The following is a 22,195-nucleotide window of genomic DNA, read 5'->3' as shown; positions in this document are numbered from 1 at the left end:
TGCCAACCCAGTGGTTAGTGGTCTGACATAATTACAGTGCAAAGCATTGCCGCATAAAGTCCAGGTTTCTGGCCACATTCAGTCAGCATCTATTCCCTATCTCTCTGTCCGTCTGCTATGTACATTGGACAAACATCTCAGACACTTCGCCAAAGGATTAATGCCCACAAAACAGATATCAGACAAGATCACAAAGAGAAAACAGTTTCTTGCCACTTTAACCAGAAAGGACACTCTTCTCAATGACTTAGCCACCTGCATTCTGCTACAAAGACCTTTTACATCTGCACTTGAAAGGGAATCCTCTGAACTGTCATTCATGTTAAAATTTGACACTTTCCAACAAGGACTTAACAAACATTTGAACTATCTCACCCATTACCAAGATAGTTTCCCCAATTATCACCTCTAATACCATTAACTCACAAACATCCCACTCTCCCTACCTCTAATATCATTAATTCACAGACACTTACCTTCCTTCCTCCCCCCCCCCCGCATCCCCCTCCTGTTCTGCAATGTGATTTGTCCTTTTCATATTTGTTCATTTTTTTTAATTGTATCCTTTGGTATATATGGTTGTGACTACTTTCTTCCACTATTTGATCTGAGGAAGTGGGTCTGGCCCACGAAAGCTCATCATCTAATAAACCATCTTGTTAGTCTTTAAAGTGCTACATTGTCCTGCATTTTGCTTCAACTACCCCAGACTAACACGGCTACATTTCTATCACTATCTCTCTGTGTGATTCAGAGAAGACTGATATCTGGCATGGCAACCTTGATGAATCAGGGGAAGCTATTCGCTGATGCCTCTGCAGTAAACCTGCGTTGGCTCATCCCCAATGAAGCATGGATTGAGCTGCTGCCATTCCCAGACCCCTCCTGTGCACCTGCTCCAGTGGGAAGAGAAAGTTGCACTCTTGCAGCAAACGGGGTGGGGGGAAGAGATACCGAACACCTGGGCACCATTGTTCCCTCTAACATTTTCTATCCTTGGGTGGGTTGAAATTTCTTATGTGCATCACAAGTATTGAGGTAGTATATGGATGATGCACCATCAGTACAAACAAAAAGCCTAGAGGTGGAGATTAAAACAGTCGATAGGTGTGGAAGAAATATATGAAAATAAGGGATAGTTAACAAGGAGCAATGCTTACAATATTTATTTAATATGAAATCAAATAAAGAGAAAATTAATATTACCCTTGGAGTACATGTTTCATCATCCTTTCTAACAATTCAAATTAGTAAATACACCAGAATGAATATTAGCCACACATAGCACAGCTTAAGATGCTAAACAAATCTGTGAGTCAACTAGAAATAGTCATCCTCTCCTTGTAAGTACTAATACAATATTTACTAACACTGCAAAGGAGAGAAAAAGGCATTCACTCAGGCTAATGCAGTTTCTCTGGGGATTGTTACACGCTATACAAGAACAAGTTAAACAGAGACCTGTAAAACATACTTTTTCCTGGTTTCCAACTTTCACCTTGTGTGTGTCGCCAACTTAAAGAATAGAAACCCCAGAGCAAATTAACACATGGCTTCAGGGTTTGTAGGCAGATGCATGTTTCAAAGATCTTGCAAATAAGATTTTATCCTACAAATCAACTAGCATCACACCTAGTAGTTGCTACTTCTGATGCATAAGAGCCAGAATTCTACCACATAGCAAAGATCTGACCTTAATGCAATACAATATACCATGTATTAATTAGTAACTCAGGATTGAAAAAAATCATTAAGATCAGAGTTTTAGATACCTGCAACACTCCGAAAAATTCTGTTAAAAGAATCTTTTTCTTTCTTACATTAAGCCATTAACACCGTTATAAACGTTGTTTGAAATGTAATTATGCAAACATCCTGGCACTCTCCCTCCCATGCAGCCTGCTTTCCTCCCCTGCCCGCAACCCAGCCAGCCAAAGAGGACTGCCACCTGGACTGCAGCAAGTGAGTCAGGACATCCCAAAGAAGCTCCCCACTGCCTCCACCTCACTGCACAGATGCCAGCACCCTCCCACCCCATTTTACCCACCTACCCGTATGCAATTTGCTCCCTCCAGCCCAGCCAATGGGACTGGGATAAAATCCTTCTTCTCAGACTTGCAGGCACCAGCAGCCTAGCTGGGAGTTACAGGACATAGCACAAACTCTCCACCTTTCTCCACTTCTACCTCACCCTAATGCCAGCACCCGCTCACCCCTTATATCTCCCTCCTACCCCAGGTAGTCAGTCCCCCCCTCGCCTCCTTCCAGCCCAGGTGGCTTGAGAAGAGTACTGGGTTTCTGCCTTTCTCTGGGACTCCCTAAATTCTCCTTCCCTCTGATTCCCCCCCCCCCCCAGCCAGTTACTCCCTCCCTCTGTACCTCCTCTTCTCCCCAAACTCACCCACCTTACAGCTCTCCCCCAGACACTTATTCACTCCTTACCTGCTCTCTGAGCTCCTTCGTTGGAAGCAGGCAGCTCCGTTTGAAGCTGCTGAGCGAGATGCCCCTCCCCTAGCTGTACAGCTGAGCTCCCTGCCTGTGTGGGAGCTCTGAGACTGAGTGGGGCTCTTTAAACTGCTGTGTGACTGTGCAGCTTACAGGGAACTTGGGCACCATGTGAGCCCATGACCTGCAGCTACACCTGGAACTCCTCCCTCCTTCAGGCTTGTGCCTGGGCCTGTCCCTTATGCCTGCCACCAAACTGAACCCAGCTGTTCCCCTAAGAATTCTGAGGTGTACCAGCTGCATAGTGGCCACTTAAAAGCATAACAGTCGCCTTATACATAACACATCCCTGCTGTCTTTAGATAGGCCTTCCTTGTATTCTAGCAGATTAGGTTTTATGTTCTCTACAATGTCTCTCCTGTAAAGTGTGCCCTTTACTTTTTCCTTGCAGCGGAAACCGTAGTGATTCTGTTGCTCACTGCCCTGGCTCCACCAGCTATCTGGCACAAATCTGCAGGCGAAAATGAAGTACGGAGGCGATGTTTAAGGAGTAAATGCAATCCGTGTACTTGGACAGAGAGTGCTTAAGCGAGTAGAAGAATACACTGCAGGAGGAGATGTGAGCAGAGTGTGAGGACAGGAGAATGTGCAGGGTACTGGAAGTGAAGCACTAGGAGAGTCTTGTCGTCCATGGTGGATATGATGGATCTCATGCGGGTTTCCAGGATGCCTACATGTATAGACACCCCCTCCAGCTCTTGCAGACCAATGTTCCCTCCTCAGAGTTCCATCGCCTCCTGCCCTAAGGGCCTGGAATATGGGGCAGGGGAGGAATCAAGGGCAGCTCGAACTGAACCCCCAGAGATGTCACAAAGCAAAAGGCTGTCCTTCTCACAACTGTGATCACTCCCTCCCAAGCTCCCTCCACAAAATCCTTTTCTTTCTCTGCTGTGTTCCCTAAATAAAAATGCATGATTTCTGAACAACAGTCTCTTTATTGCTTGTGTTAAAGGGGTGGGAGGTTTGCAGGCAAGCATGCTGAATGTAGAAGCACGTCCTTGAGAGTAGTATGCATGACTCCAAACTGGGCCTTCATAAAATTCCTTCAGAGCCTTTGTGGTGTAGTGGGGGTGCTGTCTACTCGGTGACCTGGGGTCCCCCTGCACTGTGATGGGAGATTCTTACTGACTCTCCTAAATGTGTATTAACCCAGACACCCAGGCTCAGCCTCCCAGGGAGGGAGACAAAGGAAGGAGAGCGGAGACCAATACCTGATCTTTGTAAATTTGACCTTATCTTGTAGTATAGACATGGCCTTAAGAAGGCATATGATAGACGTCTATAAAATCATGGCTGGTGTGGAGAAAATAAATAAGGAAATGTAATTTACTTGCTTCTATAACACAAGAACTAGGGGTCACCAAATTAAATTAATAGGTGGCAGATTTGAAACAAACAAAAAGAAGCATCTTCAAACAATGCATGGTCAACCTGTGGAACTGCTTGCCAGAAGATGTTGTGAAAGCCAGGTTTTTAACAAGGTTAAAAATAATGAGCTTGATAAATTCAATGGCTATTAGCTAGGATGGGCAGGAAGTGTGTGGCTAGCTGCTGTCTTAGAATGTGTGATTGGGGTGGGGGCAGGGGCGAATCATTAGATGATTAATTGTTCTGTTCCTTCTCTCGGGGGCATCTGCCATTGGCCACTGTCACAAGACTGGGTCCTGGTCTGGATGGACCTTTGGTCTGACCCAGGATGGCTGTTCTTATGAGACCTGTCTCTGTCTGTCTCTCTCATCTGCTGAGATCAGTTCAGTTAAAGCAACATTGTAAACAGTTGTATAAGTTGACCCAAAACAACCTTTTAAGATGTATAAATGCCAGACTTTCCTTGTTAAATTATGCAGCTTGATTATATGATGTGAATTAAATTGGTATAATTATGTTTTAATCATGATTTTTCTTTCTTTGTTCATAGCTATCCAGTGCAAATCCTGTGTATGAGAAGTATTATCGACAGGTAGGGGATTTTATTTTCTTACTTTCAATTTCTAGTTCTGTTCAAAAACTTTTTGTTGCTAATGGATAGTCCTTTTAGAGATGAAGATGGAATATTTTTGTCAGACTTTGTAATGTGGGTTCATTATGGTGTTTTCTCTTTAGAGTTTCAAGAAAAATCACAGCAGTCTTAAAATGCTTGGTTAAAATGGTAGACCATGGGGCAAATCCCATTTAAACCTGTTTTGGTTCTGGGTCCTTGACCTTTTTTTTTTTTTTTAAATTGTAATAGTACCTTTAGGCACTATATTGGTGATTTAATGTTGGTACACTGAAGTGTCTCAGGAGTGTTAAAAATCTGTACCCTAGAGAAACATAACTATACTGAGCTATAGGCCACTAGGTTGAGGGAAAAATTCTTCTCTCACCATAGCTTTTGACTTTTGGTGAGAGAGATGACTTGCATTGATGGGATAATCTTTCCTGTTGTCGTAGCTACTGTCTGTACTGAAGAGCTCCAGTGGGGTATTGTACCGCCATAGCATTTTAATTGTAGACATATCCTAAGTGAGCTATAGGTTGAACTTGTTAAATATTACAGTTTAAATAGAATCTCAGTTAAATAGAGGAACACATTACCGGCAGGTTAACACATGTATTTCTCTTCATCTGGGGCATGTTCTTGCAAATTAACTTGAAATTGTTAGGTTATCAACTCCTCTGATCAGTTGTTGACTCTTCAAAATAGGAGCCATTTTGATTTATTGAATTATGTTTTGATATGAGTACATTAGAGGTTAAGATAAATTATTGCCATAATCTGGCAGAACTACTAGACACTTGTTAAGAAACTCAATCTTCAGTTTGCCCCAACTGCTGAGAGGAAGGTGAAAACTGATTGATTCCTATCAAGGTGCTGTCTTTGGATTTGCCTTAGGGGCCCAGTCTATTCTATTAGCCTCTGATTAGAAAGAATCTGATAAATTTTAAATCAAGTCCCCTTAGCAGCTGGAAAGGATCATCTTTCTACTTTCTCTGACCCCTGCCCTCTTTCCACGTTGGGGATGAGTCTCTACTAGATTTTTCCTCCAGACTCTGTATTTTGGGTCTAGGTGTCCAGTCCAGTTGATAGGAGCAAGGATGAACCCGGATGTCAAGTTTAAGGATATGATGATCACATCTCCCTTTCTCCTCTGTTGAGGGAGAAATCCAATGTGTGTACAGGTATCTGAGTTAAATTCTACTTATTAGGAGAATCTGAAATTAGTACCTTTAGTCTGGTGAACCTTTAGTCTGGCACCCTCGGGGCCAGAGAATTTGCTGGATCTCATGAGGTCAGTATTGTCTAGCAGTGTTATCAACTTGCTTACTGGGCTCTTGGAAGGCATTTGGGGTAAATTAGAGCTAAATAATGGCACAGAACACTGCGAGTCAGTACTGGTGGTGGTGGTAAACAAACTTTATGGGACCATGGGAAACTTAATCACATTCATAAGTGGACATCTGTCTAACTAAAATCATGCTGGGCCATGGATGTTGCCTGATTAGAGCGGTTTAACCTGTAGCAAGAATCTGCTGTGATGGGAGGCATGAGGCCCTGAGCAAGGCAAAAGAGTCATTGTCTGCATATGTTTTATATTAACCTGGGAACCTTATATTTTTACCTCTAAGTGCAACAACAGCTCAAGCAAGAATCTTAGAAGAGGTGGGCTTGGCAAGCAGGTGAAAAATGCTTGAATGGGTCTCCCTTTGAAGTGTGGACAACATTACATTTGAGGCTAGATGTAAACAGATTGATTCTTCACTTTTCCCAGTTCTTACATAGGCAGTTCTAAATAACCTGACAGACTTACCGGTACTCCAGGACAGTCAGCCAGTGTTAATTGCAATCATGATTGAGTGTTTTATTTCTCAGCTCATTGATTATGATGATTTTCTTAATGAAGTGAAATGTCGGGAAACTGCTTAGTGTCCTGAATTTCAGAGACAGCTTTTTAGATGAAACCAGAGGAGCATACGTGAATATTGCTACTTTTTTGCCTAATGTGGAAGAATTGCCACAGAGTCCATTCAAAAGATTATAGTCGTCCAAGCTTGCATACCTGTGAAACAGATGCAGAGCAGCAAGTCAAACTACCTGATATTTACTGTGAGAGCTGGGCACATCTCCAGCACACACTCCCTTCTAATTCCTGTCCGAGTCATGTCTTATCAAACTCAACTGGAATATCTCTGGCATGATGTGGTTAGGACAAGTATCTCCCATTAGAGAGATGTAACTTGGAAATTTACAAATTAGAAGTGATTTAAAAAAATGAAATCCATGAAGTGATGTCATTCAGGATAGTATCTAAGCAATGTTTCTGAGCTTCTAGTTGAATTTTTTTCTAGTTGAAATAGTATTCGCATTCCAAGTACTATTTTTCTACATTCTAATGATTTAAATCAAATGTATCTGTATCTCTTTAAATCTAAAAAAAATCCTTTTTAATATTACTGAAGATAGCTTTGATAACCATACTCTCAGGACGCTAAACATGAAAACAGTGAGAGCAAATCAGGGAAATGGTCAAAACACCTGAGCCATACAGCCGGTAATTCCCTGCAATCTAAATCTAAAACTAATTGAATGGAAAGCTTATTCTGAAATGAGCCTAACATCGGGGAACAAAAAAGTAACCTTGTCAGAATCCATTCAAATGACAGTCACCTGTCTTCACTCCTCAAAAAATGATCTTCCTAGAGGATAGAGTTGAAGATTTAAAAATAGACAATGCTGACTCAATATAACTCTGGGGTTTCCTTGAATAGTGGAAGAACATTGATCCACCAGCTCTTTTCTGAATGGATGCCAAAACTACATGAGGACCCACTGAGTATAAAATGAGGCTGTATTTGACACTACAGTTGCATTAGTTGCACATTGCAGAGAGCTCCTTATAACATACTAGTGGTTTTAAAGAGGGAGAGGGAAAAAAAAGACAACCATAAGCTTGCACAAGTATACCATCCCATTAAATCCCTGAATATTGAGCCCACTACTGTAAGAAATAAAAGTACTGATGATAAACTCAGGCGATATGTAGAGTTCTGGTAAAAACTTCATTCAACTTCAGACTTTCACTAAATCGCAAATTCACAGTAGTTGCTTCCAGCCTGTAAAATCTTGCTGAGTTTGCTAGAGAACAAAAATTACCACTAGAAGTGAAAATATGAACACATGAAGGTGAACCTGTTCCAATATATTTTCCAAATGGCATTTTTATCAAGGCTTTTGTCAGTGAATTCTATAAATGTCTTTAGGCGTGTGTAGTGCTCTGAATACCTCAAATGTTCTGTTAATCCCTTAAACAGGGAGAATTGTCCATTGGTTTTGCAAGACAATATCATCTCACCCTTGGCTTCAAAAGACAATCCAAAAGCCTGTAGATACTTACCAATCTAAGAAAGAACATATTAGAGAAAATTCAATAGTGTGCTTCAAAATGCTTATCTCTAGCATAACTTCTCATTAACCGTTGTCAATTTATTCCCTGGAGAACTACAAATCGTAATATTTTGTGAAAATTACACTTGACTGATCAACTCAACAGATTAAAAAGAACCTGGTTGGGATTAGTAAATGCCCTTTCTGCCTCAGGAATTTATGTTTTAAAGTATTGGCCAAATTAATTTAGGATATTAATTTAATTCCATCACACAGCATTCTTTTCCATTTTCATTATTTTGCTTGATCAGCTTCTGATCAATCTTGGACTTTAAAGAGGGGCTGAAAGCAAAAGTGTCCTCATTTTATTTTTCTCTATCCTTTATATTGCTTGTAATAGCTGTCAAATCCTTCAGAATTTCAGGGCATTACAATCTATGATAAACATAATGAGTTTGTTTTTGTAGACGATTACATGTGAAATGCAGGATTACATTTGATCCTTTACAGAAACAGTGAAGGCCAGTACAGTATACTGTCTGGTGTATCTGTAAATATGATGAAGTTGAGAGCTTGTTTTTTCTTAGTGATCTTCTGATGGATTGAAATCTGGGAAGATGGTGCATACAAATTTTGCCTACGATAACTAAAGCAATCATGCTAAATAAGTTTTTATGTGGCTTTACTTTAAGATTTTCCATTACTAACTTAAGCTGAGTCAGCTTGATAAAATGAAAGACTTTCTTGAAATCCTCCCTGTACTTCTTCTTACTTGGTATAAAAGAGCTAGCTAAAATTGTTGAGCTGTCTAGAGTAGCTCATGAGCATGAGATCTAACCTCAAGGCAGAATGTCAAGAAACAAAGTCCAAACCTCAAACTGATTGTATGTTCTATAATTAAATTTCACCAACCAGATAACAAGTGTGAACGTCTAAAGCACTCTGACAATTTTAACATGAAACCACAGACAATTTCTTTGGTCTCTCTTGTATAGCTTGCCACCCAGGCAAGTTTGCCTTTGTAGCAGATGGTCCATTTCACCAAAAAACCACAATAATAGTCATGCTACTCCCAGTACCAGAGGATCTGTCCATTACTCCACATTAGTTTACTCTTAGATCTGTTACCAAAGATAATGTTTGAAGCCAGTCCTGTGATTAAACTAACTACAAAAGATAATAGAAGCTCTTGTAATATGTAAACTCTTCAGGGCTAAGCAACTAAGGGATCCTTTGGTTATGATTGGAAATGTGCCATCTCCAAATTCCAGGCAGTATAATGTTAATTTCTCCTTGACACAGATTTTTATGCATTCCCCCACTGTTCAGGCAATTATAGGATGAGTGCTTTTGTACATATCTGCTTCATGGATGTGGGGAAGCAATCAATGCAGTCTTTTGTTCACTGATGCTTTACTATGATTTTATTTGTGTCAATATATGCCGCCTTTTTCCGGGGAGTAGATGAGACCTCTTGTGGCAAACTAATATTTTACGTTTGGTAATGCTTCTTTCGTGACTGAAGTTTTACGGTTTTTAGCAAACATTTTTGTGCTTCAAGAACAAATCCTTAATGTACCCCTTGTTATCTGTATATGTATTTTAGAGAGTGTCTGCCCGTTTGTTCAAGAACTCCTCCTCATAAGAGCTATGACTATGAAATTTGATATGCAGCTTCCTCTTACCCTAACTTAAACCAAGGTCAGGGTTTGATTGTGCTTGGAAAATGGAAAGTTCTGGGAATGGGACTATTTCCCGTAACATGGAAAGGGAGGGGACAGAGAGAGGAAGAACGTGAAAGGGAGGGGCACAGAGAGGAGGGACGTGATACTGAGAGCAGCTACTGGTGGTATCTGCCGCGCCAAGAAAATGGCCAGAAGGGCTTGGATTCTGCCTTCTTGCCTGCCAACACACTGGTAAGGAGCCCCCCACCTCAAACCTGGAGCCTGTCCCCACACTCCATCATGGAGAGACCTCAGGGCATGGGGAGGGCGCTGAAGGTGAGGGCATCCCCACAGCCTGGCTCCTCTACAGGCAGCCTGTAGGCCACAGGGGAATATATGCGGGTGGGGGTTAGATGAAGGGGGAAAGTCCCCCGAGCCTCAACCCCCAACAAACTATAGGCTGGTGGCTGCAGGCTGCCGCAGTGTTGCTGCATGAGAGGGCCTCGCTTCTTCCCGATAGGCTGTGGGGGAGGACAGTTGCGGGGCTTGCTGGCAGGGGAGTGCTGCCACGGCCCCCCGGAAGGAGTTGCCACCAGAGCAGTGCTGCCCTTGCTGCCATGGGTGGCCCTGGTAAGCCCTCCCCATTTCCCAGCTCTGACTCCTACCTGCCTTGACTTTTTAGCATCCCCTCCTCCTATCCTGAGCCCTCCCCATATCTCCCAAACGTCTGCCACTCTGCCTCTCCTCACCCTTGATCTCTCACGCCTGCCTTCATTTTTGAAATATCATTGAAATAATACATTTTCGTTTATTTTTCCTAAAAAACCTCACCTCTTCCGTTATAGACCAGAGCAAGGCTGAAAACATCTGCTAGTAATATTTATAAGGTGAAATACATGCAGACCTCTAGAAACATTTCATGAAATCTAAACACATTCCTATAATTCTGATGTTATTTTTAACAATACTAACACACAGGTGACCCAGACTTTATTTTATTTTATTTTATTTTATTTTATTTAAATATTTTTACCCTGCCTCTCTATTTAAAATATTCAAGGCGACTTATAAAAAACTGTTTAAACACAATACAAATATATATAAAAATTTAAAATATAAGACTCCAGAGGGACATAAAATGTGCTAAAAACATATAGAGAAGAGAAACACACACATACAGACTCAAACATTAATAAAAGCACGAGTAAAAAGGGTGGCTTTAGCCTGACACCGAAACAATGTTAGTGTTAGTGCCATGTGAATATCCCGAGGAAGAGAATTCCACAGTCTGGGAACAAAAGCTGAGAAGGCCCTGTTCTGCACAAATGTTAATCTTATCTCCACAAGTGGGGGAACATGAAGCAAAGCCTCCCCAGCTGACCTCAATCTCTGGGCAGGTTCATATGGGAGAAGACGGTCCTTCAGATACCCCGGACCCAACTCTTTTAAGGCTTTATCGATCGTGACTAAAACCTTAAAGTGTGCCCGGAAACATACTAGAAGCCAGTGCAGCTGCTGAAGCACTGGCATAATGTGCTCTATATAACGAGTATTAGTTAAGACTCGAGCAGTCTTAAGATTCTGGACCAGTTGACGTTTCCGAAGGTTCTTTAGAGGCAGCCCCATATAAAGTGCATTACACTAATCCTGTTGGGATGTAACAAGAGCGTGGATCGCTGTTGCCAATTCATGCTTGTTCAGGAAGGGTCGCAGCTGATGGATCAAACGAAGCTGCCCAAAAGCACTTCTGTTTGTCATTGTTCAGTGAAGCCCCTGGGCCTTGTCATAAGGTGGCATCTTGTCTGCCAGCCTCAAAAAAACAGGTACGATCAAAAGAACATCAGTAATTGTCTTGTCAAAGACCAAAACAAAGGAGATATTAATCTCTCCTTCTTGAATTTTTGTAGCTAGGCCGCTATAATTTCATGTAGTTGGTACTTTACAGACACTCAAAGCTTGCAGTTTATCCTTTTCCATCTGATATTTGGCTATGAACGTTTTGTTCCCTCGGGAGATGAGGTCACATCCAGTCCTAGGTACCGCTCTGTAAATGTGGGAAAATGCAATCTTGTACCTAAGTGCCTTGCCAACATTATCATTGACTTCCTGGATATGCCGTTTCCTTCAGGACAGGAAAAGTTGACATTGCAGACTTTTCCAGGGCATATTAGTAATGAACTCTGAACTACTCCATTAAGCTTAACCTACCTCCTGAGGATTTTGGTATGTACATCTAAGTCTGATGCTTTGAAGGCATGGTTACTAAAGGAATTACTAAAGGAGAAAATCTGCAATTGGGAAGAACTGATTGGAAGAGAATCATGTGGTGGTCTCATCCAGATAAGATCTTTATTGTACATTGATTTATTTGAGTATTGCTCAGATGTATACTTGAAATCCTGTACCTTTTGTTGAAGACCTTAAAACTCAAGTGTAATTAAAGGTTGAAAAATCTTGAATGCTACTCCTGGCAGACCACAGATGTTGCTGGACCAGAGAGTTCTGGATTAGAGAGGTTCAACCTGTATTAAATAGATACATTTCTGTATGTTTATAAATAAAAATTAATGTAAAAATATTTCATTCCCTTGCATTAACTCCTGAGTACAAAGTGTGGATAATATTTTATAGTTAGGTTAAGTTTAAGAAAAATAGTGGATTCATTCTAGCACCCGCTTTAAAATGCATCTGTTCTAATGTAAAATGCATTTATTTTGAAAGGAAGCTGTTAAAATACACCGAAGAGAATTTAGTTGCTTTAGAATTCAAAAGAGAGGAGGGGGGCCATTCTTCTCTGGTAGCCTGCTGATTAAGAATGTGTATTTTGCAGCAGTTCTGGGTACTAATCAGTGGTGGTATCTTTCACAGGTTGATTCTAGTAACACTGGAAGAGTGGTGGCTTCTGATGCTGCTGCTTTCTTGAAAAAATCTGGGCTGACAGACTTGATACTTGGAAAGGTATTAATTATTTAATGAGTAATATTATGCCTTTAATTATGCTGTCTATTCCTGTTACAGTTTCCTTTCAGAAATACTATACATGTGTGTACAAAATGCTAGTATACAATATGTAATTTTACTTTTATATATTGCACCTTTCATACAAAATACTTCAAAATCAGTGAACCTTACAACCTCAGTGGATAAATAATATTGTACTTACTGTGCAAGTTTATGCTATGAGGATTAGGGTTTGATCCTATAAATACTGAGTACTTGAGTCATCATTGAGGTGCTTTGCTCTTCATATTAAGTATATATTTGGCCACATAGCCAATAAGTGACAGAACTCAGATACAGAACTCACAAAGTCTTTATTGTAAATGGTATAAAATACTTATTCTAAGGACATTTATGGTCATCTGGAACTCTACCTAACATTTTATACATGATGATAAAACTATATTATAACCTTTTTTTAGGTAAGTTATGCAGGCACTTGAGTTATAAAATATGACTGTTTCTTTTCCTTTAGCTATAACTGATCAAGTTTCTATAATACATGGAAAAATAAGGACAGAGTAGTGACCGTAATTCCATGATTTCTAAACTGTTGACAGATTTGTATTTATCCTAAATGTTGTCTGGTGGATTGAGTAAATAAAGTGAACTGTGAGTTTGTTTAAATATTTAATATATAGACTATACATTTTTACAAATCTGTTATATTTATATTTTAAAATATTGAGCTCGGTGGTCTTTCAAAGAATATGGAATAAGGAGGAGGTTAGTTAAACAGAAATGAAAAGGCACAATGACTAGAGCCAAATCCCTGCAAGCTGCATGGAAACTTTTTAATGACCCCATAATAGAGGCCCAACTTAAATGTATACCCCAAATTAAAAAACATAGCAAGAGACCTAAAAAAGAGTCACCGTGGCTTAACCACCATGTAAAAGAAGCAGTGAGGAACAAAAAGGCATATTTTAAGAAGTGGAAGTCCAATCCTAGTGAGATAAATAGAAAGGAACATAAACACTGTCAAATCAAGTGTAAAAATGTAGTAAGAAAAGCAAAAAAGATTTTGAGGAACAGTTAGCCAAAAGCTCAAAAAGAAATAACAAAATGTTTTTAAGTATATTAGAAGCAGGAAGCCTTCTAAAAAACCTGTGGGTTCCCTAGACAATCAAGATATAAAAAGAGCAATCAAGGATGATAAAGCCATTGCGGTTAAACTAAATGATTTCTTTGCTTCAGTCTTCACTGCTGAGGACATTAGAGAGATTCCCAAATCTGCACCATCCTTTGTGGGTGATGAATCTGAGGAACTGTCCCGGATTGAAGTGTCATTAGAGGAGGTTTTGGAACAAATAGAAAAACTTAATGTTAACAAATCTCCGGGACCGAATGGCATTCATCCAAGGGTTCTAAAAGAACTCAAATGGGAAATTGCTGAACTATTATCTGTGGTTTGTAACCTATCCTTTAAATCGGCTTCCGTACCTAATGACTGGAAGGTAGCCAACGTGACACCAATATTTAAAAAGGGCTCAAGAGGCGATCCTGGCAATTACAGACCGGTAAGTCTAACTTCAGTACCGGGCAAATTAGTCGAAACAATAGTAAAGAATAAACTTGTGAGGCACATAGAAGAACATAATTTGTTGGACAAAAGTCAACATGGTTTCTGTAAAGGGAAATCATGTCTTACTAATTTTCTTTGAAGGGGTTAACAAAGATGCGGTCAAGGGGGATCCAGTAGATATAGTATACTTAGATTTTCAGAGAGCCTTTGACAAGGTCCCTCCCCAAAGGCTCTTGTGTAAATTACATGGCCATGGGATAAGAGGGAAGGTCCTTTCTTGGATTGAGAACTGCTTAAAAGACAGGAAACAAAGGATAGGAATAAATGGTAAATTTTCAGATTGGAGAGGGGTAACTAGTGCTGTCCCCCAAGGGTCAGTCCTGGGACCAATCCTGTTCAACTTACTCATAAATGATCTGGAGAAAGGGGTAAGCAGTGAGGTGGTAAAGTTTGCAGATGATACCAAACTGTTTAGGATAGTCAAGGCAGAACTAGACTGTGAGGGACTCCAAAAAGATCTCACCAAACTGAGTGATTGAGCAACAAAATGGCACACAAAATTTGATGTGGATAAGTGTAAAGTAATGCACATCGGGAAAAATAACCCCAACTATACGTACAGTATGCTGGGGGCTAATTTGGCTATGACAAATTAGGAAAGAGATCTTGGGAGTTATCGTGGATAGTTCTCTGAAAACTTCCACACAGTGTGCAGCGGCGGTCAAAAAGGCAAATAGGATGCTAAGAATTATTAAGAAAGGGATAGAAAATAAGACACAGAATATCTTACTGCCCCTGTATAAAACTATGGTACGCCCACATCTTGAATACTGTGTACAGATGTGGTCTCCTCACATCAAAAAGGATATTTTGGCCTTGGAAAGGGTTCAGAAAAGGGCAACTAAAATGATTAGGGGACAAAGCCTCGGGGAAGCCGGCAGCGGAGCAGCCCGGGGAAGACGGCAGCGGAGCAGCCCAGGCGCGCCTGGCCTGCCTCGCTGCCCGAGTCCCCCCGCGGCTTTGCTCCGCGTCTTCCTGGTCTGCAGACCAGGGAGACGCGGAGAAAGCCCCGGAGTACACGGGCGGCAGGACCGCGAGGTCCTGCAGTCCGTGTCCTCCCGGGGCAGCCCCGTTCATAACTGCGGATCCGACATAAGTCGGATCCGCGTAAGTCGGGGACTGCCTGTACAAGAAAGTTCTTCTTCATACAGTGTGTAGTCAACCTGTGGAACTCCTTGCCAGAGGAGGCTGTGAAGGCTAGGACTATAAGAGAGTTTAAAGAGAAGCTAGATAATTTCATGGAGGTTAGGTCCATAAAAGTCTATTAGCAAGGGGATAGAAATGGTGTCCCTGGCCTCTGTTTGTCAGAGGCTGGAGAAGGATGGCAGGAGGCAAATCGCTTGATCGTTGTCTTCGATCCACCCTCTCTGGGGCAACTGGTGTTGGCCACTGTTGGCAGACAGGCTACTGGGCTAGATGGACCTTTGGTCTGACCCAGTACAACCGTTCTTATGTCCTTATGTAAGGACCCTCCAGTTTACTTTTAATCTTCAGGTACCACAATCATTGATTTTTTTCTTTTTAAAGGGATTTTTTTGTTATGGCAATATAAGCAAAACCTACAGTATCTCTTTCACTAGTGTGCTGTCCAAAAGGGCTTTTTCTTCCCTGAAACTTGTGCACAAAGTTGCATTCAAGATTTAATGGTAAATTATTGGATTCTGGTTTTTTTGTGTATTTAATAAGAAATCATTAGACATGGTTATGAGATTCTGTAGAAGGTGAAGTAAAATTTCAGGTTGAACCTCCCTTGTCCGGCACCCTCAGGACTGGAGTGGTCCCAAACAAGGGAAGGCCGTTCCAGAACCTCACTCTAATGGTTAGAAACCTTCGTCTAATCTCAAGTCTAAACTTACTACTAGCCAGCTTATATCCATTTGTTCTTGTGTCCACATTGGTATTAAGCTTAAATAATTCCTCTCCCTCCCTGGTATTTATCCCTCTAATATATTTTAAAAGTGCAATCATGTCCCCTCTCAGCCTTCTTTTGGTTAAGGTAAACAAGCCAAGCTCCTTGAGTCTCCTTTCATAAGACAGGTTTTCCATTCCTCGGATCATCCTAGTGGCCCTTCTTTGTACCTGTTCCAGTTTGAATTCATCCTTCTTAAACATGGGAGACCAGAACTGCACACAGTATTCCAAATGGGGTCTCACCAATGCCTTGTATAATGGCACTAACACCTCCTTATCCCTACTGGAAATACCTCGCCTAATACATCCCAAGATCGTATTAGCCTTTTTCACGGCCATGTCACAATGGCGGCTCATAGTCATTTTATAATCAACCAGGACTCCGAGGTCCTTCTCCTCCGTTACTTCCAACTGATGTGTCCCCAGCTTATAACTAAAATTCTTGTTATTAATCCCTAAATGTATAACCTTACACTTCTCACTATTAAATTTCATCCTATTGCTATCACTCCAATTTACAAGATCATCCAGATCTTCCTGTATGATATCCCGATCCTTTTCTGAATTGGCAATAGCTCCCAACTTTGTGTCATCCGTAAATTTTATTAGGACACTTCCACTTTTGGTGCCAAGATCAGCAATAAAACGATTAAATAAAATTGGCCCCAAAACTGATCCCCGAGGAACTCCGCTAGTAACCTTCCTCCAACCCGACAGTTCACCTTTCAATATGACCCGCTGTAGTCTCCCCTTTAACCAGTTGCTTATCCACCTCTCAACTTTCATATTAATCCCTATCTTTTCCAATTTAACCAATAATTCCCCATGTGGTACTGTACCAAATGCCTTACTAAAGTTGAGGTAGATTAGATCCACTGCATTTCCTTTAACAGATTTTTTAGATACTTTCTCAAAAAAGGAGATCAGGTTGGTTTGGCACGATCTACCTTTTGTAAAACCATGTTGTAATTTGTCCCAATTGCCATTAGCCTCTATGTCTCTAACTACTTTCTCCTTCAAAATTTTTTCCAGGATTTTACATACTACAGATGTCAAACTAACAGGCCTATAGTTACCCGGGTCGCTTTTTCTCCCCTTTCTTAAAAATCGAAACTATATTAGCAATTCTCCAGTCAAATGGTACAACCCCTGAGTTTAGAGATTTATTAAAAATTTTTGCTAATGGACTTGCAAGTTCATGTGCCGGTTCCTTCAATATTCTTGGATGAAGATTATCTGGGCCCCCCGATTTAGTCCCATTAAGCTGTTCAAGTTTGGCTTTTACCTCGGATATGGTAATGTCTACCTCCATATCTTTAGTCCCATTTGTTAAGTTACCATTATCCCTAAGCTCTTCATTAGCCTCATTAAAGACTGAAGCAAAGTATTTGTTCAAATATTGGGCCATTCCTAGGTTATCCTTAACCTCCACTTCATCCTTAGTAATTAGCGGTCCTACTTCTTTTTTTGTTTTTTTTCCTATTTATATGGCTATAAAACCTTTTACTATTGGTTTTAATTCCGTTTGCAAGGTCCAACTCTACCTGACTTTTAGCCTTTCTCACTTTGTCCCTACATGCTCTAACCTCAATAAGGTAGCTTTCTTTACTGATTCCTCCCATTTTCCACTCCTTATATGCTTTCTGCTTTTTCTTAATCACCTCTCTGAGATGCTTTCTCATCCAACTTGGTCTAACACACCTGCCTATAAATTTTTTCCCTTTTCTAGGGATACAGGCTTCTGACAGCTTCTGCAACTTTAACTTAAAATAATTCCAGGCCTCCTCCACTTTAAGATCCATAATTTCAGAGCTCTCTACCCCCATGTCGCTGCCCCTACCGGCTGCCTCCGACAGTTGGACAAATCAAATTAGTTAATGGATTCAAGTTCCATTATTTCTTACATTTGCTCTTTGATATAACTTAGTTGCATAAAACTATAAGAGTATTATTTGTCTACTTAAATGAGTCACCATTATGGAGGATTTGCGGTCCTAGGATTAGAAATGTATTCATAGGTTGCATTCCTTGTTTAAGTAGGATGAGGATTTGTCAGTTACCAACAATTTTGCTGGCACATACTATAAAACATTTTTTTGTAATTCTTTTTTAATTTAGATTTGGGATTTAGCTGATACAGATGGCAAAGGTATCCTGAACAAACAGGTAAGATTATTTTAACTGTTGCTTTAAGGGAATAAATGTTTGTTTTGGATGAAAAAATTCTTGTTATTTAGTACATCAAACAGGTTTTTTAAAATTAGAATTCAGAGAAATACAATTTCTTAATACAGTTGTTTGTTTTGTTACAAACAAGATAAAATATTTTTAAACATGCTCTTCCTGTTAAAAAAAAATCTATTTTTTTTTCTATTTTGTCACCCACAGTAAATATGAAAAATGCAATTAACCAGTGTTGATTTCACCATCTCTGGGCTATCTGAGACTTGCTCAGATTTCTCTTGTGGGGAGAACATAGATAGCAAGAGAATGGAAGCTCGCTCTAGAGTCTTTCAGTGTTGATAGGGATTAGTCCATGCTGTATGCAGACCTAGACCCATTAAAAGAAAAGTCTTTTAACTGTACTTTGAACCTCCTTCAGGAATCCAGTGAGGTGGAGCACTGGAGGTTCTTCTCATCACCCCAATTATAGCAGCTGACCGAGCGGCAATATCAGTAGGGTTGTCCCAGCAAGTAGCTGGCCCTCCACAATAATTGCCTGCAACTGTTATCTGTATTTTGTTCAGAGAGGATCTACAAACAAGGTCAGCTTTGTGTAGTTCCTATGGTTGTACTTTGCCATCAGTGCCTGACAATTGGCAATTCTAAATTGTAGGGAGGCTAAGGAGTAAGGCTTTCTCCCTAGTAAATCTAAGCACTTCTGCTCTTTGTTAAGAGGTACTTATTTATCACGGTGTTACCCACGATCTTCAATCACTGCATCCATTTCTAAGGAGTTAGTGAGGGATGGAAAAATAAAAAACCTAGTCCTTCACTGTCAAGCTATGGAGTTGATCCATATGCAACTAGACCACCATCAGAGTAGGCTGTATCTCGAGGATTCAGAACATGACTACAGATGCATTCAGCAGACGCTTCTTTGGAGACCATGAGTGGAAGATGGACCGTATAAAACTACCTATTCTGTAAATAGGGTGCCTCTCAAATATGCTGTTTGTCACAGAGTCAAACAAGAAATGCACCCACTTCTGCTTAAGTGGGTCATGTCATCAAACCTTAGGGTCCCCAAGTGAGCAGCAAAACAAACAACCCTCCAAAAAAGAAAACAAAGAAAAAATAAACCTCATTGATCTGGCCCCCACTCTTACAACTAGGGGCACTGGAGCTTCACTCACGCTCCAGCCTTGCAGAACGGTGCCAAAGCTCAGTTTTGGGGCTTCCCCATGCAGGAAGGCAAGCTGGCACTCCTATTCCAGCCTTGCAGACAAGGCACCGTGGCGTGGAGACTTGTTGCAGGGCTGGAGCATGAGCTATGGCTTGACTGGCTGTGGGGGGAAGCCTCAAACCTCGTTGCAGGCCAGATCCAGTAAGCTGAGGGTTGGATCTGGCCTGCAGGCTGTATGTTCCTCCCCCTACCATAGAGGAGGTTGCTTTTCACTTTCAGTGGTGGTTTTCCTGACTATATGTATTTTCCTAATACCCAAAGTTACGCTCAAAAGAAAGAGCCAGAGTCATTCTAATTGTTCCTACCTGGGCCAGGCAAAGTTGGTTGCCTTACCTTATGCAACTGCCTGTCTGCTCTTGGATTACTCTCCACACTGCTCCCCATCTCCTCTGCCAGGCGGGTGGGAAGATTTTTTTTTTCCTCCTACTGTCACTTTTTCTTTAAAAGCATGGTTGGTCAGTGGCTCATGAGATGAGACACAGCCTGCGCAGAAGACATAAAGAGTACTTTTACATAGCAGATAACAATGTACGTGCTGCATGCATTCTCAAAAATCATTTTCTACCTGGAGACAGATTACGCCAACAACTGCATCACTTTTGGAAATACAGGAATATATCCTAACTCTGAAAATCTTGGCCCTGTCTATGAGCTCTCTAAGGGTACACCTACACAGCAGCGTTATTCCGAAATAACAAAGAGCACGTCTATACTGCGAGCCATTATTTTGAAATAATGGCGAGCCGGAGGACTTGTTACTTCAACTCCTGTAAACCTCATTTTACAAGGAGTAAGGGAAGTCAAAAGGAGTGTGTTCTTCCTTTGGCTTCCTGCTGCGTAGACAGCTCCGAAAGCTGAATTAAGCTGTTTCGACCTCAGCTACCCATTTGACGTAGCTGAAATGGTGTAGCTTAATTTGAGTTTTGCCCTGCTGTGTAGACATACCCTAAGAGTCCAGCTGGCAACCAACATGGCTTTCCACTAACCAGTAGAGGATTAGAATGCTGATAAAGTGATTCCTAAGTTTCTTTGCGAGAGTGTGGCATAATTGCTGGCTGGAGGATTATTCTGTCTTCATGTACCCAACCACAGCTAGATTCCTTAGAGATTTGGGAAACCTGTTGTGTGCCCATCCAATGTCTCTCCTGCATAGGAGCTCAATCTGGTTGTTAAATGCCTTACAAGACTGCTGTTTGAAGCTTTGCTACTTGCACACTGCTCCATTAGTCAGTGAAGATGGCATTTGACAGCCACTTTAGTGGCATGTCTTGTTGGAAAATTAGGGATCCTAATTGCATATCCCCTTTCCCTTTTTTTTTAATTATAGTCACACTGCAGCCTTGCCTCAAGTTCTTATTTGTGGTTTCTTCGAAGTTCCATCTCTATCAGCCCATTCACCTTTCTGACTTCTGCATTAAATTGCGAGGATGCACTTGCTGCATGCCCTGGATGTCACGAAAGCCTTTGATTTCTATCTAGAAAAAACAAAGCCCTTCTAGAAGACCCACAAGTTATTCATCTCACTAGCTGATAGGATAAGAGGGTCAGCAGTTACTAAATAGAGACGTTCCAAATGGATATAAGGCTGCATTAAAACTTGTTAACTGTCTCAGTGCTCAGTCACCTTCCATTATTTTTACTCATTCTATAAAGACTTATTACTTCTACAGTCTTTCTCAAAAATGTGCAATGATTTTACTCAAGTCTGTAAAGCTGCTATTTGGGCATCTATTCATACATTCACCAATCACTATGCAGTATCATGACTCTGCCTTTGATACTGTGTTTGGTGTGGTTGTGCTTTCCTCCATACTGGACTTGACTGAAGACCATTGCATCTTAGAAGGTACTGCTCAGTAATAACCTAGAGTGAAGCACCCATTGGGACACTGCTTGAAGAAGAAAAAGTAGTTACTCGGGCAGTCTGGTTCTTCAAGATGTGTCTCCCTACAAGTGCTGCACTATCTGCCCCTCTTCCCTTCTGCTTCAGGGCTTGGTGGTAGAAAAGGAACTGAGGGCAGTTTGCAGGCACAGTGCTGTAGGGCATGAGACTGGCTAACATGCATGCACAAGCTGAATGAATACTGCCAGTGCTTTTTTTTTGTGTTTTAAAAAAAAAGAAAAAAAAAAGTGCCGGTACTCCAGGGGAAAAGTTGTTGAGCTCTGACTGGAGGTACTGGTACTGCGTCTGGAGGTGCCGGTACTGCGTACTGGGCAGCACCGTCACAAAAAAAAAGCACTCGATACTGCTATGAGAAATCAAATCAAAATGCTGCAGGTGCTAATGCATCTAGAGATTAGCACTGGTAGGGAAAACATTTCAAAAAACCACAGTTACTGCACAGAGTGATTAACCAATTCATCTCGTTTTGTGGGCCTGTTAATGTGTTGCCCATGTCTTTAAGAAATATTTTACAGAACCATATATTCCAGTCTATCATCTTATTTAAATTGCCGTATTTGTCAGAAAGCAATATAAAAGTCCAATTCCAGATCAGTAAGGTATTCTGTGGATTGAATCTTTTAAAATCAGATGTACATGCCCCTCACATGTTGTTGTTGACCTTACTATATTAGGGGTGTCAACATGTAGACAAATATACAATTAATTGATAAAATTAGGCTTATCAGTTAATCTTGATGACTACGCACATTCCTTTCCCCCATACAGAGGCAGGAAGGGCGGGGAGGCAGGAGCCAGCTTTAAACTGGCTTTTCATGAGTAGCGGATCTGCCTCGCCCTCACACTGCTGCCTCTC

General features: G+C 41.0%; 1 protein-coding gene across 2 annotated transcripts in view; it reads left to right on the top strand.

Annotated features, from left to right (window-relative positions):
* The window catches only part of EPS15 (epidermal growth factor receptor pathway substrate 15), a 125,677-nt gene that overhangs the window by 26,687 nt on the left and 76,795 nt on the right, over positions 1-22,195 (top strand). The window contains exons 2-4 of one of the 2 annotated variants that reach the window (XM_075935959.2): positions 4,424-4,465; positions 12,403-12,492; positions 18,149-18,196. In XM_075935959.2, the coding sequence (XP_075792074.1) occupies positions 4,424-4,465; positions 12,403-12,492; positions 18,149-18,196 (180 nt within the window). Of the gene's footprint in view, positions 1-4,423; positions 4,466-11,188; positions 11,889-12,402; positions 12,493-18,148; positions 18,197-22,195 lie in introns of those variants that run through there. The other variant, XM_075935960.2, reaches the window with a different exon arrangement.

Source organism: Pelodiscus sinensis, chromosome 9 (assembly GCF_052426305.1).
Source record: "Pelodiscus sinensis isolate ZL-2025 chromosome 9, ASM5242630v1, whole genome shotgun sequence".
Classification (NCBI taxonomy): domain Eukaryota; kingdom Metazoa; phylum Chordata; order Testudines; family Trionychidae; genus Pelodiscus; species Pelodiscus sinensis.
This window is presented reverse-complemented; position numbering and strand designations above follow the sequence as displayed.